This window comes from Oncorhynchus clarkii, chromosome 9, assembly GCF_045791955.1.
Source record: "Oncorhynchus clarkii lewisi isolate Uvic-CL-2024 chromosome 9, UVic_Ocla_1.0, whole genome shotgun sequence".
NCBI classification, from domain to species: Eukaryota; Metazoa; Chordata; class Actinopteri; order Salmoniformes; family Salmonidae; genus Oncorhynchus; species Oncorhynchus clarkii.
The window spans coordinates 66,645,768-66,673,294 of NC_092155.1; the positions used below are offsets into that span (position 1 = coordinate 66,645,768).

General features: G+C 42.0%; 3 protein-coding genes across 12 annotated transcripts; 2 read left to right on the forward strand and 1 right to left on the reverse strand.

The window, feature by feature from the left end:
- The first annotated feature begins 6,949 nt into the window (after positions 1-6,949).
- Positions 6,950-15,790, forward strand: LOC139416771 (transcription factor NF-E2 45 kDa subunit-like). 6 transcript variants are annotated; one of them, XR_011635125.1, is made up of 5 exons: positions 6,950-7,193; positions 9,295-9,373; positions 9,626-9,763; positions 11,164-14,003; positions 14,042-15,576. XR_011635125.1 is itself a non-coding variant. In XM_071165828.1 (4 exons), exons 2-4 carry the CDS (start codon positions 9,326-9,328, stop codon positions 12,472-12,474), a joined length of 1,497 nt encoding a protein of 498 aa, XP_071021929.1. In that variant the 5' UTR covers positions 6,950-7,193; positions 9,295-9,325; the 3' UTR covers positions 12,475-15,576. The 6 variants fall into 6 exon arrangements, 3 of the variants coding, with proteins under 3 accessions (XP_071021929.1, XP_071021930.1, XP_071021931.1); XR_011635126.1 differs by lacking the exon at positions 14,042-15,576 and having other exon boundaries at positions 11,164-12,800; positions 13,142-13,689; XR_011635127.1 differs by lacking the exon at positions 6,950-7,193 and adding an exon at positions 8,964-9,034 and having other exon boundaries at positions 14,042-15,790.
- Positions 15,712-20,665, reverse strand: LOC139416782 (heterogeneous nuclear ribonucleoprotein A1-like). 2 transcript variants are annotated; one of them, XM_071165847.1, is made up of 11 exons: positions 20,528-20,665; positions 19,250-19,333; positions 18,598-18,714; positions 18,085-18,442; positions 17,915-17,998; positions 17,760-17,813; positions 17,549-17,638; positions 17,092-17,298; positions 16,517-16,714; positions 16,270-16,357; positions 15,712-16,011 (listed from the first exon to the last, which is right to left on the reverse strand). In XM_071165847.1, exons 2-10 carry the CDS (start codon positions 19,259-19,261, stop codon positions 16,281-16,283), a joined length of 1,197 nt encoding a protein of 398 aa, XP_071021948.1. In that variant the 5' UTR covers positions 19,262-19,333; positions 20,528-20,665; the 3' UTR covers positions 15,712-16,011; positions 16,270-16,280. The 2 variants fall into 2 exon arrangements, with proteins under 2 accessions (XP_071021948.1, XP_071021947.1); XM_071165846.1 differs by having other exon boundaries at positions 17,903-17,998; positions 20,528-20,653.
- LOC139416808 (chromobox protein homolog 5-like) lies at positions 19,558-25,568 on the forward strand. 4 transcript variants are annotated; one of them, XM_071165883.1, is made up of 5 exons: positions 19,558-19,888; positions 20,494-20,695; positions 21,908-22,139; positions 22,638-22,738; positions 23,017-25,568. In XM_071165883.1, exons 2-5 carry the CDS (start codon positions 20,553-20,555, stop codon positions 23,156-23,158), a joined length of 618 nt encoding a protein of 205 aa, XP_071021984.1. In that variant the 5' UTR covers positions 19,558-19,888; positions 20,494-20,552; the 3' UTR covers positions 23,159-25,568. The 4 variants fall into 4 exon arrangements, with proteins under 4 accessions (XP_071021984.1, XP_071021985.1, XP_071021987.1 ...); XM_071165884.1 differs by having other exon boundaries at positions 19,751-19,888; positions 20,533-20,695; XM_071165886.1 differs by having other exon boundaries at positions 19,751-19,888; positions 20,551-20,695.
- Positions 25,569-27,527: the final 1,959 nt, after the last annotated feature.

Sequence of the window (27,527 nt, forward strand, 5' to 3'; positions counted from 1 at the left end):
TCTTTGAGGTCATGTTCTTCAACTACACCACTGCAAACATTAGATTTTACATTGCAGCATTATGTAACTTTTATATAACCATTATATAAAGGCCTACGGTAATGGAGGTAGGCCAACTGTGTTCCACTCTGGCCGTAGATCCTCTGATTTCCCCTTTGATTCCAAAGTCTGTCTGAGTATATTCAGACATGTCGTATGAAACGTTTTTTTTTAAAGATCCTCCCACATTAAACCAACCTAATTATCCTGGTTGTTTCTTCTGGGAAGTATCAATCTGGAAACCCATGGATGTTGATGCTGATGGGATTTCCCCTTTTTTATTCCCAATCCATTCAGCATGACATCAGTGTTTACGTGTCAACCTCTACTTTGGTTAAGACATCAATTATGTCTGTTATTGCAGGCAGTATTGTGATTGTGATATTGTTTTCAGGGGAAAGGCACATTGCCATTAAAGTTATTATTTAGGTCCTAGAATGTATGCTTCCAAACTTAAATGTAAATTCATATTCTAGATTATATAGCCTGCATTAAATGATAGCATATGATTACAAAAAAATACACTTGCAACAGTCCTGTGGTTAACCAACACATTTTGCAGTGTTGCAATGGTTTTTCACAATTTTACCACTAAAGATTTCGAAATTACCCTTGATGTCTGAGAGGAAACACAATATGCAGCCTTGAACTGTTCAGTTAAAAGGTTGATGCTTCTCAGAGAAATGTTGGCATGCCATATTGTTTGTAGTTTACAAGTATAAGAACATTTTGGTTTTAACCGAATCCTCTGATCTTGTACTTGAATTGCCTGTGTTTTTACTGTATAGACTATTCGCGATATAACCATGACAACAGTGACTGTTGCAACTTTACATGCCTAATCCAAAAATGTATTAATAATTTACCCAAAGATTTGTATAACTAAACCAAGATAGACCACAGCCTGTCATTTCCAATGGGAACAAATTAGTCATAGTGTGTAGAACAAGCAAGGAAGGGGGCAGAGCCAAGCACCAGCTAGCAAGATCCTATTAGCGCATTTTAGCATGACCTGCATATTTCCGTTAGGGAACGCCTACTATGTGAAGTGCACGTGTTCAATAACTCAAGGAGTGCCTTTAGAAGGGTTGCCTTTGCACTCCTTCTAAACAACTCAATTTAAAAAAAACTTTTGCAAAGGGTAAAGTCTACAAACCTTAGTCAACTCTGTTCATAACAAATTATACATTTTGGGAACAGAAAACTGTATTGAGATCAAATGTTTCATCAATGAGAAAATTTGCAGAATGTCGGCCAAAATCCATCTCGTTCCATCTTCTCCCACTGCCCGACAGTGGGCTTACTCTCACTACCATATTTTGTAGTGAGTGGAAACGCCAAGTGGATGATTCACATTTAAACATCCAGTGAAAAATCTGTCTCCTTGTTGTATCTGGGATTTACCTCTTTACAAGATGGGCAAATGGGTTTTCCTTTCAATTCAATAGTATTGAATCTGAAAGACAGGTCACAGAGAGGGGAGAGGCCTCCATAACCATAACTACTAGCTTTTCAAATAAAACACTTGTAGTGAGAGCTAGAGGAGAACATGTTTTCATGTAACTGATGGAAAATCGTAAGATGTTGACAGTGTAAAGTCTAAAGGTGACACTTTTGCATTATGCCTCCTTCTAAAGTACTCAAGCCACTTCAAATGAACACCTTAATCAATATGATGACTACATTAAACAACAGGATCTCCAAAAAGCATGTACTGGTATAACGAATATCCACTTTCTCTGGTAGTTCTATCACAGTCATCATTACAGTAAACCTGATGGCGGTCTGTTGCGGTTGAGTAAAATGTTTGCCATTGACCAATCATTACACCTGACAAACAACAAATGAGGAACATTAACCTGCAGTATCATTGCATTCATTGGTAATGTCTCAATATGAACAATGATAAGATGTACAGATTAGGCGACTTGTGATATTTCACAATACAGCGTCACCTTTTCAAACTTCACATTTTGAAAAGCTATTATTTTATGACTTTGTACTTCAAACAATAATGAGATGACATTATTTATCAGCAGGAAGTATAACAGGAATGTGTATGGTCATAATGGGGTGCGAAGTAATTGGAAGTGTTTGTGTGTGTGTGTGTGTGTGTGTGTGTGTGTGTGTGTGTGTGTGTGTGTGTGTGTGTGTGTGTGTGTGTGCGTGTGTGTATGCGTGTGTGCATGCGTGTGTGCATGCGTCCATTCATGGATGCAGAAACAGAGTGAGAGAGGGAGACAGAGGAGGAAAGGGAGGATGCTGGGTGGCGGAAGCTCTGCTCGGTGCTGATAAAAGCAGCGTTGGGTGCTTATGAAGGGAGCTGCTAACTGCTGTGGTTTTAAGCCTGAGATGGGGAGAGGGGAGCAGCCCATGCTATCACATTGTCCCTTAAACCTCCCTGCCTTGTACCGTCCGTTGCACAATGCTGGGCGACGTCTACTGTCCACTAACTGTGAACACACATTGATATTTACTTAGGAATTGGGCTGGGGTTTATGTTGAATAGTATCATCATTGCTATTGTCCCATGTCCTGTCTCTGAACATGATGTATTGCTGATATATTTGTGGTGATGCATGACATTCCCCTCCATGGTATCAATAAAGTACTACTACTGCTACTATTTCTACTTTCCATGTCATCTCTCTTTTCCTCTCTCTTCCAAGCAGTTACTGGCTCATTGTTCCCTTCTTCAGACCACAACCAGGAGAAACAAACAGAATCATGTTGTTCAGTGCTGAGGTATTTTTTCCGCTCGAATCATATACAGCATATTTTGGGATTGTTAAAGCATGACCTCCAATACCGCACCTTTTCCTCTCTAATGACACAATGGTGACAATAATAAAAAAATACCTATTTAGAGGAATAACACATTATTAATCATGGAGTAGAATGAGTAGGACATGCACCTCTTCTCCATATTGGTGTCCTTTAGTAGTGGATTCTTTGCAGCAATTCGACCATGAAGGCCTGATTCACATAGTCTCCTCTGAACAGTTGATGTTGAGATGTGTCTGTTACTTGAACTCTGTGAAACATTTATGTGGGCTGCAATCTCAGGTGCAGTTAACTCTAATGAACTTATCCTCTGCACCAGAGGTAACTCTGGGTCTTCCTTTCCTGTGGCGGTCCTCATGAGAGCCAGTTTCATCATAACGCTTGGTGGTTTTTGCGACTGTACTTGAAGAAACTTTCAAAGTTCTTATAATTTTCTACATTGACTGAAATTCATGTCTTGAAGTAATGATGGACTGTTGTTTCTCTTTGCTTATGTGAGCTGTTCTTGCCATACTATGGACTTGGTCTTTTACCAAATAGAGCTATCTTCTGTATACCACCCCTACCTTGTCACAACACAACTGATTGGCTCAAACGCATTAAGAAGGAAAGAAATTCCACAAATGAACTTTTAGAAAGGCACACGTGTTAATTGAAATGCATTCCAGGTGACTACCTCATGAAGCTGGTTGAGAGAATGCCAAGAGTGTGCAAAGCTGTCATTAAGGCAAAGGGTGGGACTTTTGAAGAATCTCAAATATAAAATATATTTGGATTTGTTTAACACTTTTTTGGTTATGATTCCATGTGTTATTTCATGGTTTTTATGTTTTCACTATTATAATACAATGTAGAAAATAGTAAAATATAAAGAAAAACCTTGAATGAGAAGGGTACTATTTAATGGAGCTGCCAGTTGAGGACTTGTGAGGCGTCTGTTTCTCACACTAGACACTTTAATGTACCTGTACTCTTGCTCAGTTGTGCACCGGGGCCTCCCACTTCTCTTTCTTATCAGGTTAGAGCCAATTTGCACTGTTCTGTGAAGGGAGTAGTACACAGCGTACGAGATCTTCAGTTCCTTGGCAATTTCTTGCATGGAATAGCCTTCATTTCTCAGAACAAGAATAGACTGACAAGTTTCAGAAGAAAGGTCTTTGTTTCTGACCATTTTGAGCCGGTAATTGAACCCACAAATGCTGATGCTCCAGATACTCAACTCGTCTAAAGAAGGCAAGTTTTATTGCTTCCGTAATCAGCACAACAGTTTTCAGCTGTACTAACATAATTGCAAAAGGGTTTTCTAATGATCAATTAGCCTTTTAAAAGATAAACTTTGATTAGCTAACACAACATGCCATTGAAACACAGGAATGATGGTTGCTAATAATGGGCCTCTGTACGCCTATGTAGATATTCCATAAGAAAATCTGCCGTTTCCAGCTACAATAGTCATTTACAACATTAACAATGTCTACACTGTATTTCTGATCAATTTGATGTTATTTTAATGGACAAAAATGTGCTTTTCTTTCAAAAACACTGACATTTCTAAGTGACCCCAAACTTTTGAACGGTAGTGTATATATATATGTACAGTATATATGATGGGATGTATAGACATTATGGACAGTATATGGATAGAATATGTAGTATATCTGAAGAATAGTATATGTACAGCAATAGTTGAATAGGTTGGCCTTGACTAGAATACAGTATATAAATATGAAGTCAGTTAAACAGTATGTAAACACTATTAAAGTGACCAGTGTTCTATGACTATGTACATATGGCAGCAGCCTCTAAGGTGCATGGTGGTGTAACCGGGCGGTAGCTGACTAGTGACAGTGGCTAAGTTCAGGGCAGGCTCCTGGGTGGTGGTCAGCTAGTGGTGACTATTTAACAGTCTGATGGCCTTGAGATATAATCTGTTTTTCAGTCTCTGTCCCGGCTTTGATGCACCTGTACTGACCTCGACTTCTGGATGATAGCGGGGTGAACAGGCCGTGCCTCGGGGGGCCAAGGGGACAGGGACAAAGGAATAAATAAATAGTGAGTTTGGGGGATTATACTCAGAGATGTTATACAAATCATGGGAATGGACAAGAAATCTTATCAAAATCAAGAGACACTTTAAAGCAGAACAAATTGAAAAGTACTTACCCAAGATGTCAAAGACCAATTGCTGCAAACAAACACCACCACAAAGAGAGGGCGTTGAGCTAGGAACTGCAATTAGGGTGAAAACCATTGTGGTCTGGGTAATAACAGCCTAGTCTTTGGAATTCTTAGGAGGTGGGTGAGTAGGGGGCTGGGTGCTAGGAAGCTGAGAAGTTGGGAAGTCCCTTCTCTCTCTGATTCCTGGTAGACACCCACCTCTCTTGACTCTGTCAGCCACCTACTCGTTACATTTTTTTAGAACAATGACACAAAAACATCATCATAATCTGTGGCTTGGAGCTGGGATCTGACTTGATAATATTACTTTTTAAAACTTCTGCCATGTTCTTTTATGTGTACTATTAGAAGTACACTGAGTGTACAAAACATTAGGAACACCTTCATAATTTTGAGTTGCCCTCAGAACAGTCTCACTTCGTTGGGGCATGGACTCTACAAGGCGTCGAAAACATTCCACAAGGCCCATGTTGACATCAATGCTTCCCACAGTTGTGTCAATGTTGCTGGATGTCCTTTGGGTGGTGGACCATTCTTGATACACATGGAAAACTGTTGAGTGGGAAAAACCCAGCAGGGTTGCAGTTCTTAACAAATTCAAACTGGTGCGCCTGGCACCTACTACCATACCCTCGTTCAAAGGCACTTCAATATTTTGTCTTGCCCATTCACCCTATGAATGGCACACATACACAATCCATGTCTCAATTGTCTCAAGCCTTAAACATCCTTCTTTAACCTGTCTCCTCCCCTTCATCTACACACTAATTGAAGTCGATTTAAGAAGTGACATCAATAAGGAATCATAGCTAGGTGTTCCTAATATTTTGTACTCTCAGTGTATGTTCCTTGTGATTTACAAATATGACTGGTTTCTTGTTTCTTTATTCAACGTTTTGGAAATATGAACCCCACCTTTATAAATCGATTTTGTAGAATTCCCCTTTCATGTTGTTTTTTGGAAAAACATTCATGTTGCATGTCGTTACTATGCATCCAGATTTGGAACATGAGAATACCACACCAGCACTTTGGACGACCGCTATATGTACATTACTGCACAGAAGTAAAACTACTCCACCAAGCTCATCAAATAATCGAGAAGAGTTAAATTGGCTTATTACCAATGAACAATTCCTGTATGTGTATAGATAAGTCTAGTAAAATGTCCACCATGCTAGTGTTACTCATTAGACAGGTTAGGCTTGCCTTTATAAATACAGAGTGTGTTAGATTGGGGCAGTGTTGGGGAGAGTTTTGTAAGTCACGCTCCTCTCTATTCTCCCCCTGCTCCTCTCTCTCCCTCAGTGGTTGCTCTGCCAGATAGAAGAACAATGTAGCCTTTCTTACCTGGTGGAGGTGTACATTCCATCCCTACTAAACTAAGTCTCAATCCAGCCTGTCTGCAACTCACCCCCGTCCCCCACTTGCACAGGGCCCTCTCTAACAGCAATCAATACCAGGGTGGTTTAACTCCAGGTGCTCCAGATCACACTCCACAAACCTCTCCTTTCAGAGGACTTCTGAGGGAAGCTTTCTTATAGGCCTTTCATACGAAGCGGACTTGCTGACTCGCGATCAGCTAGATTTGTATAAGGATTTGTGCATCATGTTGTATCATGTCTACGAGTAATAATGGTTCATTAGTCTGAGAATGTAGGCAACATGTAGATTAAACATCTATTCATCCTAGCTAAGACTAATTTGTCTTTGTTTTAAAAGGTAACAAGGGGTTGTTTGGCGGTATGCCGTGTCCTTGGTCTGTGGTTTTCTCTTGTGGGGAAAAGGGGATTTTTTGTTGTTGTCAGAGTGCAAGTGTTTTATTAATGATAGAAGCTAAAAACTGTGGTGTGGTTGCTTTACAGGAAAGTTGCTTACATCGGAGGCAGAGACACCCCTTTTCTGCTTGGGACTGTCTATGTAGCAGAGCAGAGAGCTAGAGATTGGCAGAGAGAGAAACACAGAAAGAGAGAGAGTGAGAGAGAGAGAGAGAGAGATAGATAGAAAGAGTGAAAGCACATGCACTCCCTATAATGGTCGGTTAAAAGTGGACACGTTCACCTTCGTCCTCGCAAAAGTGAATATAAAGTCATTTTATTCATCTCTACCTGGATTATTATGTTTCTACTGTGTCATTCTGAAGAGTTTTGTCTCCCGAACACGTGTTGAAGACTCAGAGACATGTTGCTCAGGTATGTTCTTTCTCCAGCTTTTTTTCATTGCCAGATAATGCTACTTCTTTCATGTTTTACATATACCCTGTTTTTCCTTTTTCATACATTCATTATTACCTTGTCATCACTGTGCAAAACAGGTTCTCAAAAATATTAGAAGCAATTGATAGCTGGTTATTCAACAAACATAATCCCATTGACAACATACAACTGACAATCAATTGCCACTAAATTCAAATTCAAATTCAAAAAATATTAAAAACATTATGCAAATGCCCAATATGAAGAAGAAGCATATATTTATAATCAAACTGTCATCCTAGTAGCCTATATATTGAGTAGAAAGTATTTAGGCCAGATAACTTATTTAGCCATTAATTTATCTCCAGTTAGTAAATGACCTATTCACTGTTACTATTCAAGTCTTATTTGTCCTCTTCAGGAATTAGTGTCATGGCTACCTACTGACCATTTCTAAGATATTACTCTTCAGAACTACACAATGCATCCTTTTCCCTTGTCCATAGTACTCTGTCTGGGTTAGCATTGCTGCCCTTGCGCCTAGTATCGTGAGTAAAACAATGTATGCTGAGTAGTAGGATTGTGATATTCATGTATAGCCCACCACCTTCTCACTCTGAGCTATTTTTTGTGTTAATGCAACACCTAATGTAAGATCTGTAAGACTTGGTTGATAGCCAGGCCAGGCGACTTTATCTGCCCCCTCAGTACTAGAGGAAACAGCCTTCACCACAAACATAACAGTGGTTATGGCAGGATATGAGTTACAAGCCCATCTACGTTGTTTATGCTATGCATGGGAACCTGTAGCTACAGATCACAGAGTACAAATACAAAGATGGATGACCATGTAGTGGTTCGATGAATTAGGTGACGGTATTTACTGGGATAATGTCACATTTTTGCAATAGTGTTCAGATGAGAGCCATCACCTCCTAGCTGTGTGAGAGTGACATGCGAATGTGTGAGCCAAAGTAATGAATCAAGTTTTCTCCTCTGAAGCAGCAATGTATCCTATGTTGTAAATTACATACTTTATCACTAAGATCTTTAAATCAGGAAAACTTGGAAAATAGAGATTGCTTGAAAATATTTTGTGTTGCCGGGGAGATGAGAATAAAAAAATAAACAATTGTGGTAATGGAAGCTGGAATGGTCATCATTGTGCTGTTGCAGAGGATTCCTGCTCTGTTCCTGAGTATAAATAAGTTGCTTGAATGACGTTGAGTTCCAAACAAAGCCAGTGAGGAATGCCAGTAAATGCTGGAAGATGCATAACTTAGTTTTTGCCTGTTGCCTCTCATCATCCAAAGTATCTTAGTCAGTATCTATAGTGCCAACAACAATACATAAAACTAAATATGAAATTCATGTGTGGTACAATGACTATAAAAACCAGGACAATGTACTGTCTGCTACTCTCAAATGAGCACTTATTAATGGGAATGTCCCAGATGTATGTCCACTATCATCATTACTGATCCAGAGCGTCTACAGAGGGATAAAATACATTACATCGTATAAAGCATTTTAAAGGTTAAACCATTTATTAAGGTTATCAAGCCCTTCCTGACTTTCAATTTACACTAAGAAGCATAGGCCTGACTGCACAGGCCCCAGCCCCTGTTTACTGCTGCAGAGGGAGCGCTGTGCTGTCTCCCAGCAGATTGTCTTATCAGTGACTGACATAGTAGCACCACAGCTCAGCTGATAGGAGGGATCCAGCCCAACGGAACTCTGTGTGCCTGGTCGTCGCATGTCCCAAACAGTTTAACACAGAACATCACCCAAACACACATCTAGTACATGTAGCCATCTCTAGTGAGTCTACCTTTATGGTATGTGCATCTTTCTGCAGTATGAAATGAGGTGTGTGTTCAGTTTACGGAGGTGATGAATACACCAGGTTATCTTCAAGGATTGTAACATGTAGTGTTTTTCTTAGATGAGGTGAGACTTCTAGAGTTTTTCCTTTGTGTGTTAGCATCTATGTATTGAATCAATAGAGATGAGTTCAGCATGTAATCAGTGTATTCTGATGGCTAAATAAAAATGAAAAAAGCTGATAATAATCGTTGTTTCTGCCGGTCTGTTCCAGGAGGGTTCCCTGCAACCACAGCCTGTCCTGAATGTGTGCAGCAGCCAACTATATACTCCCACTGAGGAGACAAAGTGAGGTGGGTGACATCATGTAATGAAATAGACCGTTGAGACAACGTTGTGTGGTGGTTGTGTATTTGCTGGGCATCGGATTCTTTCCTGTGAAAAAGGGTTTAGTTTTGTGTTCAACTATTTAAAGAAGCAAGTATCATTACATTTTTCATGTTGTAAGTGTAAATACCGTCAAAATAGGGTTGTAAAATAAAGCATAAAAATGCCATAACTCAAAGATATCTAAGATTTACAGCATTTACCAATTCATTCTCTAGGGCTTGGCGAATCCGGGCAGGCTGTGTGGGGGGGTGTCGATGCCCACCCATGCCCCTGGAGCCCGGTCACGTGGAGCCCCCCACGACCCAGAGATGGACCTGGCCTGGCAGGAACTGATGGCCATCACAGATCTTCAGGTAGGAGGATGAGTATTCAATAGCCTGATAATTATGTAATCATATAGCTGAAATGTGATTTGCGTTTGATTGAAAGCCTCTCTCTTCTGCCTACATCAGCTGGTCATGTAGCCATAGCGATATGGAAAACTATAGCTATTGTTTTTAATGATATCCTTACTGTGTGAGATGCAATTTCATACTGTTGGCCTCTCTTAGCAAAACACTCCCATGGCAGTGAATTAGGCAACCACAAACAGACAGACAGAAAAGAGAAAATGACACAATCTTGCAAACCAACCACAGTAGTGTCAAGTTTATGTATACACATTTAATCTAAGGAAATGCTGTGTATTCCCACTTAAAAATAACACACACTCAACAATGGGCCAATTGAGGTATGGCAAGATGAAGAGACAGGGAGTGGGGGCAAGCACAGCACACTGTACATCGCAAGCAGCCCCTTGCACAGCACAATGACCACCTGTTTCCACATGAAACTTGATAACACACCTAAGAGAGACTTGCATGGGCAGCATGAGCTATGGGTGTATACCAAGGTGGGGGTGACCTGTGTGCTATGGGTGTATACCAAGGTGGGGGTGAACTGTGTGCTATGGGTGCATATAAAGGTGGGGGTGAACTGTGTGCATACCAAGGTGGGGGTGAACTGTGTGCTATGGGTGCATACCAAGGTGGGGGTGAACTGTGTGCTATGGGTGCATACCAAGGTGGGGGTGACCTGTGTGCTATGGGTGCATAACAAGGTGGGGGTGACCTGTGTGCTATGGGTGTATACCAAGGCGGGGTGAACTGTGTGCTATGGGTGCATACCAAGGCGGGGGTGAACTGTGTGCTATGGGTGCATACCAAGGTGGGGGTGAACTGTGTGCTATGGGTGCATACCAAGGCGGGGGTGAACTGTGTGCTATGGGTGTATACTAAGGTGGGGGTGAACTATGTGCTATGGGTGCATACCAAGGTGGGGGTGAACTGTGTGCTATGGGTGCATACCAAGGCGGGGGTGAACTGTGTGCTATGGGTGCATACCAAGGTGGGGGTGAACTGTGTGCTATGGGTGTATACCAAGGTGGGGGTGAACTGTGTGCTATGGGTGTATACCAAGGTGGGGGTGAACTGTGTGCTATGGGCAGCAGGTGACTTATAGGTAAGATAGCCAGCCCCCCTAACCCACACACACACAGCTTTAGAGTTTCATTTCTTACACTCATTCCCCATAGATGATTTATTCTTCTCCTATGAAATTATATTTTGCATGTTCACAAATACACATAGCAATTTAAATCTCAGGGATAAACATGTATAATTATTTTGTTTTATACATAAAGTAACATAGTAATGATAAACTAATGAAAAGAGAAAGCATCAACTAATGATTCTTACTTTGTTTTTCATTTTAGGAGTTTGAGGTCCCCCATGATGGCCCATATGAAAGTATTCAGTACCATCCCACAGAGCCACCTAGATCTCTGGGAAGTTATAGCATAGCTCAGTCGCACTCTCATACACAGTCTCTCCCCTGTTGTGGTGAGACAAACCGTGATGTTGCATATGAGGGAACCTACTCTGATGTAATGCCAGCCTGCCAGCATCAGGCTACCAGTGAATTAACTGAGGCACTGTACAGACACTCTGGAACTCATTCTGGAGCCCAGCTGAATCCCAGAGTTCTGAACCCTCTGCCACCACCGCAGATGAATTTTCTAGAACAAATGAGTCTGATGAGTGTCAGTGGTGAGGGGTCTGTTGGAAAAGACAATGCTGGCCTCTCTCAAGGTTCGAGTCGACACATGTTAGGGACTGATCACAGGCAGGGCAAACACCAACCATGCACTGTGGATGATCTGGAGTCTGACTCAGGCCTATCGCTGGGGTCTAGCCCACCGCTGGCCTCACCGGATGATGTCATGACCGGCGTACCTGCTTGTTCAAGCACAGAGGTTGGTCTGAACTATAGTCACAGGGGGATGGAGAGTATGGGTGAGCAAGGGAGGAGAGCTAGCCTCCTTTACTCCTTGGATTATCAGCAGCATCCTACTCAGTCCTACCCCTACTCAGGGCCGCACCCCTCTTACTTCCCTGTAACACAACCATCCCAAATGCAACCACAGCCTCACTTCCTGCCTCCCATGTCAATGAAACATCAACAGGGTTTACCGGGTGCATTGAATGACTTGCACCTTAACAGCTCTGTCAGCATAGGGAGCTCTTCTCAGGCGTTTTATGTAAAACCCAGAGGCAACCCTCCTCCTGTCCCTCTGAGCCGGGACGAACGCAGAGCTCACGCCCTTAAGATCCCTTTCCCTCTGGGGAAGATCATCAACCTACCTGTGGACGACTTCAACGAGCTCCTGACCAAGTACACGCTCACGGACTCCCAGCTCGCCCTCGTCAGAGACATCCGTCGGCGGGGGAAGAACAAGGTGGCGGCTCAGAACTGCAGGAAGAGGAAGCTGGAGAATATAGTTTACCTGGAGGGAGAGCTGGGTCAACTGCAGGCTCAGAGGGATCACCTGGCCAGAGAGAGAATGGAGTTCCAACACAACCTGGCTATTGTTAAACACCGCCTCACAGACTTGTATGCAGAAGTGTTCTCTCAGCTCCGGGATGAGGATGGACATCCCTACTCTATAGAGGACTACTCTCTACAGCAGACCCCTGATGGGAACGTATACCTGGTGCCACGTACTGACGTGTTGGATGGAGAATAATGTAAAGATGAAATCTATTGGACAGCTATTGTATACTGCCTCATTGTTTATATACCATTATGAAATGTTGATACTACAGTACAGTAAGAGCCAATAAGTATACTGAAAAAATATATAAAATGCAACAATTTCAAAGAGTTTCACTAAGTTAGTTCATATAAGTTAATTAAAATAGATCAATTAGGCCCTAATCTATGGATTTCACGACTGGGAATAGAGATATGCATCTGTAGGTCACATACCTTTATAAAAAAATGTTTTTAATGGGCCTCAGGATCGCACCACAGTATCACTGTGCATTCAAACTGCCATTGCCAAATGCAATTGTGTTCATTGTCCGTAGCTTATGCCTGCCCATACCATGACCCCACTATGGTGCACTGTTGACATCAGCAAACCACTCGCCCACACACGTTGTCTGCGGTTGCGAGGCAGGTTGGGCGTACTGAGCTGTTTAATCAGCTTCTTGATATGCCACACCTGAGTTGGAAGGATTATCTTGGCAAAGAGTAATGCTCACTAACAGGGATATAAACAAATGTGCACAAAATGAGAAATAACATTTTTGTGCATCTTATTTCAGCTCATGAAACATGGGACCATAATGTTGAAAGTATATGGCAGCTAAAAGTTTAGATACTGTGCTCATGTACAAGCGAGTCAATAGTTAGTAGTGAAGTCATATGGCTATGCTTGTTCTGGATACATTTTATTCAATGTTGTAAGACCAGTGCCTTCAGAAAGTATTTATACCCCTTGACATAATCCATATTTATTGAAGTATTCACACCCAAATCAAAAGCTGATCTTAGTCAAAACTAGGCCACCCACATTCAATGTAGTCTTGGTAAGCAACTTGTGTATATTTGGCTGTGTTTCAGGTTATTGTCCTGCTGAAAGGTGATTTTGCCTCTTAGGGTCTGATGGAAAGCAGACAACCAGATTTCCTTTAGGCTTTCAATTCCATTGAACTAAAGAGAAAAAAAGAAAAAAAACACCCATAACATGATGCAGCCACAACCGTACTTAATGTGTCGAATTTGCCCCAAGCATAACACTATTCAGGGCATCGTAATATCTTGCCAACCGGATGCATGGTTGGAATATTTGTTCTGTACAGGCTTCCTTTTCACTCATTTAGGTTAGCATTGTGGAGTATCAATGTTGATCCAGCTTCAGTGTCCTCCCATCAGCCATTAAACAGTTTTAAAGTCACCATTGGCCACCATCTCCAGCAGCAGCGTTTGAAGGACACCTGTATCTTTAGTGTAATTAGTAATGTCACCATGTGCAAAGTGACATTCAATAACTCCCTGGTCTTGATGTTAGAAATGCACTGCTCAACCTCAAAGATAATTGTATGTGTGGGGTACAGAGATGAAATCATACTTACTGCACTGAGTCCATGCAACTACCTAAGCAAATTTACTCTGCAAAATAGTCACTCCACATTAGTGGTCGACATCTTTACACATTTCAAAAAACAATTGCACTGACATGGGGTATTGGTGTAGGACAGTGACGAAGTTGCAATTCATTCCATGAAATTTCAGGCTGTGGGGCGCAGTGGTTAAGGGCGCTGTACTGCAGCGCCAGCTGTGCCATCAGAGTCCCTGGGTTCGCGCCCAGGCTCTGTCGTAACCGGCCGCGACCGGGAGGTCCGTGGAGCGGTGTTAAGAAGCAGTACGGCTGGTTGGGTTGTGTATCGGAGGACGCATGACATTCAGCCTTTGCCTCTCCCGAGCCCGTACGGGAGTTGTAGCAATGAGACAAGACAGTAGCTACAACAATTGGGGAGAAAAAGGGGTAAAAAAAAATAAAAAATAAAAGTTCAGGCTGTAACAAGGTTGAAAACTCAAGTGTGCAAACTTTCTGAAGGTGCCTTGACATTCAATCAAGACATACATTTGGGGAAATTATATTATGTCCCTGCATGAATTGTATTAGAGGATGAAAATTGTTTACCAACTATGCAGCTGTTTAAGCATAGTATTTAGCAAATGACAGACCAAAATAGAAGATATTTATGTAAAAATATTTTATTGATAAACAGACCTGGGTAAAAAAACAAGTTAAATCCTGCACAGCAGTAACAAAAAAAACGACCATTGCATTTCTTCAGGCACCCTAAAACAGAAGACAAATCACAACAGCCTTAGAGATGAGGCTTCAGATATTCCCCCACAATAAAAATTGTGAATATTTCCAACCGTTATTAAACGGTCACTTACCGTGTGCAATGTTACGGTGTGCAACGTCATCATGCTTTCAGTAGCAGTCCTTCAGAGCAGTTAGTTTCCTAGGAAATATCAGAAGAAAAGGAGACTGAGACGATACAACATTGAAAGGTGTTAGTCTGTTACCATTTCATAGTTTGATTGCCAACATAAGCATGCATTACAAGGATTGTAGCATATCTTTACGATTAGCGCCAAAGGTCAATGCCCCTTGTATTACCAGATGAACAGGGGGCAGTGATTTGTACTAAAACATCTCTGCACATCCAAATAAACTGTACATGGTCATGAATGCTATACTATTCATGTCTACATTAACTACAAGAGTTTGCGCTTACTAACTACAGAACATGTTATTTAAACTAACAGTAGTTGGAAAAGTCTCCTTACCCACAGACAGCATTTAAGCCATTTGGTAGCGGCTGCCTGCTAGTCTCATGCCTTCTTGCTACTCACTCTCCCCTGCTTCACACTGCTCCTGTCAGGCGATGGGCTGTTTACTATGACTCGCCCTCAGCTCAGCTGGCTTCCATGGCTGGCTAGCCTCAAGACTGCATCATGTAAGCTAGCCTTTGCTGGCAGGTTTGCTGTATGACAGGCGAGTGATCTAGCCAGCCAACTCAAATCTCCGGTGCAGTTCTCAAAGAGATCATGAACTGTTGACTGAGTATTATACTACCATAACTTAATCCATTGGGACCGTGTTCAGCAATGACTTCAAAGCTATAGTATCACAAACCTTCCTTTGAGTGATGTGCTGGATACATGTTATTTTCTACATTCTGTAGTATGTGCATTGGAAGAGAACGTCCCACGCAAGAAAGAAATAAAACATGGGGCTAGGCAAGTCGCCATTGACAAGTGGTACTTTTCTTCAAGAGTCATTGACCTAATCCATCAGCCGTGTGGACCTGTATTTGTTCTAATGTATTAAACACCCAAACCAGAAAACACCCTCCCCCTCATTCCCCTAAAAGACACTAACAAGACTGAACGACAGTTTAAAAAAAACTGAAAGGTGGTTTATTTCAACTTGATTGGTTGCAGTTACACAAAAATAAAAACGACTCAAAGAAAAACTACATAAAACCTCATTGGAATGCTTGCTTTCCAGAAACATCAAATAATCCTGTTTGACAACACAGAAAAACGAATGAAGCCCCTCCATGATTTCTCTATTGTACACATCTCTTCTTGTAGCAGATGTAACCTGCCACATCTGTTTGGCTGAGCAGATCTAGGTTGTAAACCTGCAGCTGCCCTGTCACTTGTCTCGCTCTCCTCTCCTAAGTACTGAGTCCTGTTGAACAATATGGAACAACAAGTTAAACTGTGTACTGACTGATGGAATGACCAGAACCTACTACATGAGATCCAGAGCCAGCATTCTTAACACTAGGCTCAAGAGCTAAAAACACAACTACAAGGACTCTATGTATCAAAGTGTAAAAGAATGGATCCCCTAGTTTCAGAACACTACATATTTAACAAATTCTAGAATATGCGTAAGTCTCATCTACACACGTTATGTTTCAAACAGTCACATTTAAAAACATACCTCCTGAACATTTAGAACCGTCGTCCACCGGAGCCCCCACCATATCCGCCACCGCCGCCACCCCCACCTGAGCTACCTCCATAACCACCTGAAAAGAAACATACAGAAGGTCAAAGGTTGAATCAGAAAGAGCCTCCAGTACAAATGAAGGTGTTAATTTACAGTCAAATGCTTTGAGAAACTAACACATGTTTACTGGTTGCTTAGCACTGGCTGAGCAGTTGATAGCCCGACGTGTTCCACCTACCACCATATGGGCCACTGTTCCTGCCACCGCCGCTACCCCCGCCACTGCCACCGCCGCTGCCACCACCACCACCGCTGCCACCAAAGTTGTTACCCTTCATCGGGCCGTAGTTGGAAGCCTGGTTGTTGTAGCTGCCAAAGTCATTGTAGCCATTTCCGCCACCATTGCCGCCGCCACCACCACCACCACCGAAGTTACCTGCACACAATTTAAAAAGTTACATTACTCAGTGAAGATTAGTCTGGCCATTTTACACAGGCTCAAGGATATTCCCAATCATTTGTGTACAGCTCGGATAGAGTATTTCATGCATCACTTTCATCAAGTCAGCTATGACCGAGTTCTCATACTACTTCTTATTTAGTAGACCATTTCGGTTTCTGGCCCAACGCTCTTAACCGCTAGGCTACCTGCCTACGCCTCTAAGGTTTTGTATGCGAAATCTCAGGTTTAATATGGTAACATTTTATGCTTACTACATGCCACTTAGAAGGGAAGTATAGGTAGATCAATACTTTAACCAAACAGAATGTAGTGTGAGAATTTGATCACAGCCTATGAAGCCATCCACTTACCAGCAACTGGTGCTGCCTCTTGTGGTGAAGCCATGGACTTACCGCCGCCAAAGTTCCCGCCGTTGCCATTGCCATTGTTGTAGTCGTTATAACCATTTCCGCCACCGTAGCCCCCACCCTGTCCTCCGCCATAACCTCCTTGTCCTCCACCGTAGCCACGGTTACCACCACCACCACCATAACCACCGGGTCCTCCTCCATAGCCACCTATAGAAAGTAAGGTTCTAGTCTAAATACACTCCCAGCAACAAGCGTACACACTATAGATATGCAAGGAACCCTGTGGGTTTGATTTCACTGGGGGCATGTGAGAGAAATGTATGCACTTTACTGCAAGTCCCTGTGGATAAGAACATCTGCCAAATGACTAAAATGTAAATGGACCAGTCTGTTGCTGTGAGTCTCATGTTATAGCTCTTCCTGCTGTCATTTGTCCTACAGAGAAATCAAATCTTACCATCTCCTCCCCCATAACCATTGTTGTAACCACCATCTCCACCTCCATATCCACCCCCTCTGCCTCCTGAAACAGACGAGTCAGCATCACCTAAAGTATATTGAAACAATCACAAGTGGTTAAGTACACAGGTTCAAGCAGAGATATTGAGTGGTTCAGGACCACCACATACCCCGGCCACTGAAGTATCCATCACAGCCAAAGTCATTACCTCCGTATCCCCCACCTCTGCCATAGTTGCCACCGCCGCCGCCACCACCACGGCCTGGGAAGAAAATTATAAACCATTAGTACCAGACCAACCTCAAATAATTAAAGATTAAACCACTTGCCATGAAGAAGTCATGGACTTACCACCCCTCATACCCATTCCTGTAGTCTGCATCTCCTGTCTGGACAAGGCTTTCCTCACTTCGCAATTGTGACCGTTCAGTGTGTGGTACTTCTGAACTGGGGATAGAAGATAGACTTAAAATTACAGCAGAAAACAAAAGGCCAGTGATTTTAACTGGAAATACATTCAGACCACTACTTACTAACAATCCTGTCCACTGCATCATGGTCATCAAACGTGACAAAGGCAAAGCCCCTCTTCTTGCCACTGTTGCGGTCAGTCATAATGTCAATTACTTCAATCTTGCCAAATTGCTCAAAGTAGTCTCGCAGGTGGGAGTCTTCTGTGTCTTCCTTGATACCCCCAACAAATATTTTTTTCACTGTGACATGAGCACCTGGTCGGCTGGAGTCCTCTCTGGACACCGCCCTCTTCGGCTCTACGAGCCTACCATCAACCTTGTGGGGACGTGCTTCCATGGCAGCGTCAACCTCATTCACACCAGCATAGGTGACAAATCCAAACCCCCTGGAGCGCTTGTTGGCTGGATCTCTCATTACCTGTTGGTAATATAGAGAGTAATGCAAAAATATTTAACTTACACCGATGTTCAATGTAAGTTAACCAATCAAACCCTGACTGACAATGGAAACCCATTCCGTAATAGTGCAGCCAACTAGGTATAAAGGTTTCAAATGTGTACACAAACACTCACCACACAATCTGTAAGAGACCCCCATTGTTCGAAGTGTGCTCGCAAACTCTCATCCGTGGTTTCGAAGCTCAGACCTCCGATGAACAGCTTGCGGAGCTGTTCGGGTTCACGTGGGGCCTGGACATAAAGGGAGAATGCATTTAGAGCGAAAGAAGCAAATGAGAGCGAGCGCTACATTGTAGCGAACTAGGCCAATCATTTTGACATATTCCTGAAGTTACCCGAAACAAGTTGTGGAGATCGAACAATAACATATGATGGCGTCAGCACGGTGTAGTAAAAGAAAGGCCTTGACCACGGGTGGTGGGGGTCGACTGCGACTCCATAGTGTACATTCGGCAAGTGTACACCAAACAAAATATTTTTTTAAACCGGTAAATGTGAACAAACTATCGATTAATATTATAGTAAAAGTGTAGTGTAAAACAAAGGATACATGTAACGTCCGCTTCAAATGGCTAAACAAAACGCAAGAACAATCAACGCCATGAGGCCTGCAGCTAAGATGGCGGCATCCCCACAATTATAGCTGCAATAGACGCTCGTGAAGGGAAAGCCATTTTGACTAGATTGGTCAACGTGCACGATATATTAATACACTAAACGTATATATCACAAAATTGCAGGTAGATATTAATTTAAAAAAACTTACCTCTTTCGACATTGTGGCTGGTAGTTTCCGATCCCTTGTTCCTTATTCGAGGACAGAAATTCTGCGACAGAGAGACGACCGTGCCTGGAAAGAAAATAGTATAATAAATAGGGACGGATACGCCTCTTGGATTCAGCAATTGGTTAGCTGTTCCCGCTGAATTATATCGTTCCTCTTCCGCTGCTACTCAGATTGGGTACTTCACAGTCAGTTATCAGCAATATCCAATAATAAAACGACACCAGCCGGGGGTGGGCGTGAGTTTACGTTTATATTGTTTTAATGTGTACGTCAAAATACGTCACTTCAATGGAATTGAATTTGATGTTCTGGCAAGTCTGTATAAATAAACGTAATATAGTATTTGAGAAAACTTGCCAAATGATCCTGAAATGTCTGCATATTTATTTAGTGGACATCTCTAGCCATAACATTTACTTATTAAATCACAGTTATTTAGTTTGACGCCGTCCTTTTCGTGGGCGTGCACGGTCTGCTATTGTGCTTTTGGCGCGCAAGCAAGTCGTGTGGGGAGGGGGAACAAAAAGCCCAGAAAAAGCATCCAGCCAACTGCTGAAGCTAACCGTGTGGTGGAAGAAAGCAATTTGGGTTTCCAATAAATTCATCCGAATTACAAAAGTGAGTAAAAACATGAAGCTATTTCTTAGCTAGTTAAAAAAAGCAGAAAGTCTTGAGAATAACGTTTGCAAAATTGCTTAGTTAGCTAACATTATCTAGCTACGTTGGTAGTGAACGGTTAGCTAGCTGGTTGGGACAAACATGTTAGCTAACGTTTGTGTAGCTACACGCTTTCGACTACTTAGATTTGAATGTCCTTGTGCATCGTTTTCTAACAAACTGCAATGAATTAAAACCGCAATTTGCTAACTAAGTACTTATTTTACCCCTATTGAGAGGAAATTGTTATGTGTTTTATCAAATAAGTCAAATATACGCATGCCGGCTAATTTAACAGTATTGGCTGACTGAGCAAACGTTAACCTAGCGTACTTTATAATTCAAGTGATTCCTTTTAAAGGGACAATCAACTGTCGGGACATGGTTGAGGAATAATTAATTTAAGCCAGGGTTTAACCTAGATGACCCCCGACAAGTTAACTAGTTTATCGGCTTTATAATTTTGATGACTTCATAGTGTGCGTAGTTAGCTTGCTATGGACAGCAGACCAGTGTGTGTGTAACTTTATTGCACACATTTCTAAATTTGTTTCGACGTTTGCTAGGTTCTCAAAAGTTGAGACGTGCCACTTAACTCACCCTAGGTACTGTAACCTAGCTAGCCATGGGAAAGAAGACTCGTGAAAATGATGATGGTGCCTCAGGCTCATCTTCAGAAGAGGAAGAATTCATTGTTGAGAAGGTGCTGGACAGGAGGACGGTGAAGGGCCGAGTTGAATTCTTCCTGAAGTGGAAAGGTTATTCAGAGTAAGTCTGTTCCTCATGTGATTGTGATGCAATGTTACTTTGACATGTTTTCAACATGAATATGCTTCCTGTAGCAGTAGCTAGCTCATTTCTACCTTTAGCCATCCAAATAAAACAAAAATATGTCATGCCTTCCAGTATGTTTCAAAACGAGTCTAAAATGTTACCTGCGTGTTTTGCTGACTTAAATTCCATGGTGAAGGAAAATTCTGATCAACTCCACCAACAGAGTTGAGCAGAGACCAGGCTCTGTGGAATTCAGCCCAGACTACATCGATTCACCCAAGGTCAATACTTCCAACTATTTTTAATTATGAAATGCCTACCATGTACCTACGTTTGTTCTCTGTAGTTGTGTGCCTTTGTTAGCTGAAAACCATACTTTTAAAATAATATGTAATCAAATACAAACACTGACCGTTTCCTTTTTGAAATTCAATTGGCACATTTTCATAGCGTTACCATCCTAGAGCAACAGCAGTGAGTAAACAGTGGTTGTATTTGATGAACGTTTCATGAAAAATTGTGGACTTCAGCAAACAAAGGCATGCAACTACAGAAGACACACATTGGTACAAGGTACACGTTTCATGATACTTAAAAAAAATTGACCTTGGTCAAATTAAGTTATTCTGAGCTGAATTCCTCAACACCTGGTCTGTTTAAGTCGTTGGTGGAGTTAATCAGACACGTCACAGTTGAGTTTAGTCAGCTACTGTGTCTAATGTTCAACTCTGACTCCTACACATGGAGGGTAAACATTCTTTGGAGACTCGTAGTAGACCAATGTAGTTTTTTCCCCCTCTTCCTTCCATAATGTGGCTTAGGTAGTGGGCTTCGTGGCCATTAGCTCAGCTGCCGACCTAACAATTGAGGCCCTCCTTATGGCTGCAGAGACAATGTAGTATTTTAATTTTTTTTTTTGTAATTATTTTTTTAACTGCAATTCTATACATTTTGCCATGGCTTATGCTGAGTGACTCCATGCCATGACAAAAATACTACTGAATGCATAATTTTTAGATTCTCCCTGATTGTCTTTATTTTGGTAATTGTTAGTTCTCAGATCTTTATTAAAAAAATAGGGCCATTCTTTTCAACATGCTTTAGTTTTTTTTGTTCACGCTGAATTGGTTTAAACTGTTGGGACACTAGTGTTTATACCTCCGGTCAAATGTCAAGCTTGCTTTTACAATGCATGGTTCATTGCAGAAAGCACAACACATGGGAGCCAGAGAAGAATCTTGGCTGCCCCGAGCTCATTGCTGGGTTCATGAAGACCTACAAGAAGCCTAGCAGTAGTGGTGCAACCCCCAGCAGTGGAGGATCCAAGTCCAGCGCGGGATCATCAGGCCGTAGCAAGGAAGGCAGCAGCAAGAGGAGGAACTCTGATGATGATGACGATGAGGAGGGGAGCAGCAACAAGCCCAAGCGGAAAAAAGAGGTGTGTAACCTACCTCATTAATTGGTGTAGATAAACCCTTTTACCCCAAAATTGGTTTATATACCAGGCTAGGTCGTTTACACTAGACAAGATCTAGGTGAATTGACTGCCAGGTGCAAGTCTACGAAACCAATCCTCGATTACTGAAAGGGGGTGACTTTCATTGCAATTTGTTACCTCCAGCATTTGCAGCCTACTGATAGGTGGGCTGACACTTAACAACCTCTTCAGTGGTGCTTCAGTGTTGTTATTGTAGGCTAGAACAGCGCCTTGATCTTCCTGGTGAACTTCATTTGCAAAGAGCTCATTTTAAAGTGAAATGGTAATCAACACCCTCTTGACCGACTTTCACTGGAATGACAAAGGCTTTGTGAAATTACACTGTTCACTCAGTTTCTGTGCTTAACCAGCCCCCCCCCCCCCCCCACCCCCACCCCAGCAGTGCCAAAGTTACACTAGTATTGTACAACATAAAGGTATTACTTGTCTTTTCTCCAGGATGATGTCCTGATTGCGAGAGGCTTTGAGAGGGGTCTGGTACCGGAGAAGATTATTGGAGCCACAGACTCCTGTGGAGATCTCATGTTCCTCATGAAGTGGTGAGTGTTGAGTACTTAGACATTGTTGACCTTGTTGTCTTTTGTTAGATTACAACACCATAAGAATTTGTTTTCAAACGGGTGACAAACTGGTTAACTGTAGTGGTTGCTCTACTGTCTTGAAGATAATAGTTTAGTTCTACTAACTTTTTGTCCTGATTGAGTTTTGCGACAAATTGAGTTGTCGACTAAGCCGTATACTACCAAATCTTGGATTTAAATCACCATGGCAGCAGGTTTGTAAATAAGGATGTTATATTTATTTCCTTACTCTACAGGAAGGACTCTGACGAGGCAGATCTGGTGCTAGCCAAGGAGGCCAATCACAAGTGCCCGCAGATCGTCATAGCCTTCTATGAGGAGCGCCTCACCTGGCACGAAGATGGGGACAAGAAAGAGAAGGGTGCTGTAAGCATGTGAGCGGGATGTCTTGCCACGGGAACGGTCACTGACCTCTTGCCCCCGACTCTGCAGGGACATCCTGGAGACTCGTATAGCCAGCACCAAATCACACCCTATTCCTCCCCCTTGGCCTTAACCCTTTGATGTTAACTTGTTTGAATAGTCTGCATAGGTATAATCAGTGGTGGTAAATATTCCACCATATTGATCTGCAAACATTGAAGGGTTAGGGCAAAATAGAGGGTTGGGGAGGGATTTGGTACCGACTGACAACCCCCACCCTATTGGTAATGACATAACAAAAACCACACAAACCAACGATGGAGAACACTGCCCACTTTCTCATGATACCTCCCTCCATGCCCCAATGTACAGGCTAATATCCCTGAATAACTAACAGTTCAACCTTGCCATTTTACATAGAAACTGAGAAGGATGCAGAAAGATTGTGGTGCGCTCGCTACTGGGAAGGGCTTGTTTTTTAGTGGGTTTTTTTTCAACCTCATGCTTTATTCTCTCACTTTGTACTTTTTGTGCAGTATTTTTTTTCAAAATTTTTACGGCATATAATTGTCAGGAAGACCGTAGATTCTGTGGTACCCTGTCTAGGTACAGGCAGCCATATTAAGGTGACTTGAAGGTAGTTGTCTTCACTGAGACGTTAAAATGGGCAGTCTATCATAGCATGGTCCAGGGACCTGTATTCAGTGTCTGACTGCTGATCCAGTATCTGGTCCATATATTAATTGATCTAACAGGGCAACTGATCCTCGATCAGACAATCTGTGGAGACGTTGAATGTGGGCAACGGCCATGTTTGACACTGGGAAGCCGACAGCCTTGCAAGTCTTAAACCTTAGTTAGTTATGCAGTAGAAACAATAGAATTGTATTATCCGATTTCCCCCTATTGGGCCACCTTGGTCAGAAAACATCTTCTAGACTTTCTTCAGTAGTTTTAGTTCAACTTTGATGTTCCAAGGTAAATATGGCCCCTTTATGTAAAACTCCTTCCATGGTTTTTCTCTCAAATTTGCTAGTAGTGTGGCTGGATTGTACGTTTTGTTTTAATCATCGTCATGTTAATATTTTAGGTCTTTTGTCCCAATGTTTTATTTTCTGTAGCTATGCCCTGTCAACTATGTAGTTTTGATTCCATTGCTGAGATCATGAATATATTTTAGAGTAGCTGCTTATTCCTAACTTGGAATTTGATTATTTTGATTACCTTTTAATCAGTGTCCTCACATCAAGTAAGAAAATATTACAGATGAACTAGCCTCTGCTGAGTGCCCTAACAATCGGATGTATCAGTTTTCATGGAAAGGTCCCATGATCTGACTGGTGACACTCAATCTTAACTCCACCTCCACATTTATTGGATTGGTTGAACTGTGCAGAAAACCTCCCCCTGTCAGTTTCTTCCTCTGGTCAAGACCAGTGTGTCGGGCCTCTAGTTTCAGGCCATTATTTTATGCCTGCTACAGATGAACAGAAGGGTCACTTCAAAAGTTGTGCCCGGTGTTTCAAGCCATTGTTGTTTGCAAATGTGAATGACCACTTGATTGTTGAGTGTATATACACAACATTATCACAGTAATGCTGAACTGTAACCATTCCTATGATGAGAGGTTGGACAATCCACATGCTCTGCAGTAATGTGAAACAAAACCAGCATGGATTTGATCAAGGTACGCCACCCTGTGGCTAAATGTCTCAGCCAAAGTGCTCTTGTCAGTGCGCTGTATGGGAGACTGGAACAAGGCAGACAGTGTTATTTCATGGGATACTTGTTGCTTTAGTCTAACATTTTAAGATCATGTCAGGATTAAATGTTAAGTGTGTTTTTTTCCACTATCATTAAGTTGATTTAAAGGAGTTGTAGGAAGATTTGACCCCTTACACCTTGTTTCCCATATCAACATCCACATATGTAGTGACAAACTGGAAGGTCATGTAGTCCCTCAAGAGGCAAATATCCCAGTTCATTTGGTGTAGCCAATATATTGCTGAGTTGATGGACAGTCCTGTTCATCGGCTGTTCTCTAGATTTACTCGTACTCGATTTGTTCCCCTCTCTTGCAGTGAATTCTTTTTTTTTTTGTGAATTCTGAGTTGTCTAGCCACTGTAGTCATAGAAACAACCGTTTTTTGTAAATGACATCCTTCCGTTGAGAAACATCCCTATTCTGGACACGTGTAACAGGGTTGTACATGTTTCATGTCATTAGATATTTTTTTGTGTCCTGAATAAAAACCTGTTAACTTTTATTTTCTCACACCACTCCTTTACTTTCAAAGATTTCATTTGAAGGCATACATTTTTTTTATCGTGTTTTTAAATGTGCAGCATTTGTATTTTACCATTTTTAATGCTCTGCAAATTTGTCTTGTATTAAATTGTAGTAAACTGTTTCCAACATTTTAAAGGCCTGGTGATGTTTCTACTAGCTGAGTAACTGCAATAATCATATTATACCAGCAGATGGAGCCACTTGGCATGTTACTATGGCCATGTCAGGAGCTTTTTAACCAGAAATGGATCGACTCATTACTGTTTTGCCCATAAATCTCATAGCTCACATTCGAGAGCACTTGCTGGATCTTAATTTATAAGAATGCGATAATTGATATGCTGTGAATAGTTGGTTGACGAATGTGTAGTCTGACTTTTCAAAAACTAATTTTAATTGAACAGTACCATGTGGGCGACAGATGGGAGGAAGTATTCCTTTCATGCAACTTTACGCTCTTTACATGAATTCATTAAATGGACTATTCTCTTCCACCTGGGCTGTATGAGGCAGCTTTACACAATGTTCAAACATTAGGAACACCTTTGTAATTGAGTTACATCCCCCTTTTGCCCTCAGAACAGCTGCAAATCTTTGGTATGTACTTTACAAGGTATTGAAGCTTTTCCACAGGGATGCTGGTTGTGTTGACTCCAATGCTTCCTACAGTTGTGTCAAGTTGGCTGGATGTCCTTTGTGTGATGGACCATTTTTGATACACATGGGGAAACTGTTGAGCATGGAAAAACCCAGCAGTGTTGTGGTTCTTGACACACTGATGTGCCTGGCACCTACTGTACCCTGTTGAAAGCCACTTAAATATGGCCCATTCATCCTCAATGGCACGCAGACACACACAATCCATGTCTTGAGGATTAAAAATCCTTTGCCTGTCTTCTCTCCTACATCACTGATATTGAAGTGGATTTTACAGGTTACATCAAAAGGGATCATGGCTATCACCTGGTCAGTCTGTAATGGAAAGTGCAGATGTCTTGCGTAGTAAAGGCTACAGCTAGGGCCTAGACTAGTTATTCCTGCTTCAATTACATGGTGATCAGTAAAACTCCTGACCCTAATCATGGAACAATCAGATCTCTGCCACTAGGTCTCCCTTCCTTTCACTCTTTCAGTCTCTTTTTGCTGCAAAACTATATCTGGATAGTGGAATTTTCAGAGAAAAAAAAAATAGTTCTTCCACAAATGGAATGCTAAGGTCACCAGTAAATTGTCCAGCTTGTGGGACCATTAAGCCCAGCAGAGGGAGTGAACGGGATTTTATGGAGCCTGGTCTGTGTTCTCTGCTGAAGAACTGGGAGAGGCTATGTTCCTATTCTCTACCCTTCTCCCAAATACTGCACCCACCTTCATCCCTTTAAAAGGAATTGACTGGAGTCCCTACAGACATGCTTCCACCAATCTAATGTTATTAACTGCATGAGTTGGAGTGAACAAGTGCACACTTCTGGAGGATAGATGATCAGAACGCAAGCCTTAGGACCATGGTGTGTTTGTGTGTGGTGTATAAACACTGAGGCTTCTGGGAAAATATGATCAGGCTTAAAGAACCAGTTGAGGTCAAATAAGCGAGGGACTACAGATGAGAATTTGCTGTCTAGCTAAATCAATATTTCAGCTCAGTATTGTGTGTCTGAGTTATTTGTGTACTGTAAAAATACAATACCTGGATTTCCGGTGATTTTTGTTGCAGTGATGTCATGGAGTGTGAGCAGACCTAACAAATGGAGGGACTATAATGGGTTTGTGTGCTCGCGCCAGAGCCGGTGTGGTAAGAGTATCAGTAACTTTCAGTGTAAATGAGTTTGAGGACATTGCCTATGACAGGTTGGTTGTCTTGCTGCACATCATCACAAATGAGTGTCGAGGTGGCTATTGTGCAGCTGGGGTTGCTAGAGTCGGGGGAAGGGAAGGATGGCTGAGGTGGGCTTGGTCAGTGTTGCATGGTCTGTTCAACAACATAGACCTATTATACACACGCTGCCACTGACTGTATACAGAATACATTATATTACTTTGTCAAATGTTCAGAAGTTATGGGGCTGTGTGTCTGAGTATCTCTGAGACCAATGCAAT

What these genes read in the sequence shown, in the direction of transcription:
- LOC139416771 (XM_071165828.1), top strand. Translation starts at nt 9,326, where the DNA reads ATGTGTGCAGCAGCCAACTATATACTCCCACTGAGGAGACAAAGTGAG. An exon ending in CACTGAGGAGACAAAGTGAG is followed by an intron (nt 9,374 to 9,625) that starts GTGGGTGACATC and finishes TTCATTCTCTAG; the next exon opens with GGCTTGGCGAATCCGGGCAG. An exon ending in TGGCCATCACAGATCTTCAG is followed by an intron (nt 9,764 to 11,163) that starts GTAGGAGGATGA and finishes TTTTCATTTTAG; the next exon opens with GAGTTTGAGGTCCCCCATGA.
- LOC139416782 (XM_071165846.1), bottom strand. An exon ending in TGCAGTGGACAGGATTGTTA is followed by an intron (nt 17,999 to 18,084) that starts GTAAGTAGTGGT and finishes TTCTATCCCCAG; the next exon opens with TTCAGAAGTACCACACACTG. An exon ending in AGAGGCAGCACCAGTTGCTG is followed by an intron (nt 16,715 to 17,091) that starts GTAAGTGGATGG and finishes AATTGTGTGCAG; the next exon opens with GTAACTTCGGTGGTGGTGGT.
- LOC139416808 (XM_071165883.1), top strand. Translation starts at nt 20,553, where the DNA reads ATGGGAAAGAAGACTCGTGAAAATGATGATGGTGCCTCAGGCTCATCT. An exon ending in AAGTGGAAAGGTTATTCAGA is followed by an intron (nt 20,696 to 21,907) that starts GTAAGTCTGTTC and finishes GGTTCATTGCAG; the next exon opens with AAAGCACAACACATGGGAGC. An exon ending in CTCATGTTCCTCATGAAGTG is followed by an intron (nt 22,739 to 23,016) that starts GTGAGTGTTGAG and finishes CTTACTCTACAG; the next exon opens with GAAGGACTCTGACGAGGCAG.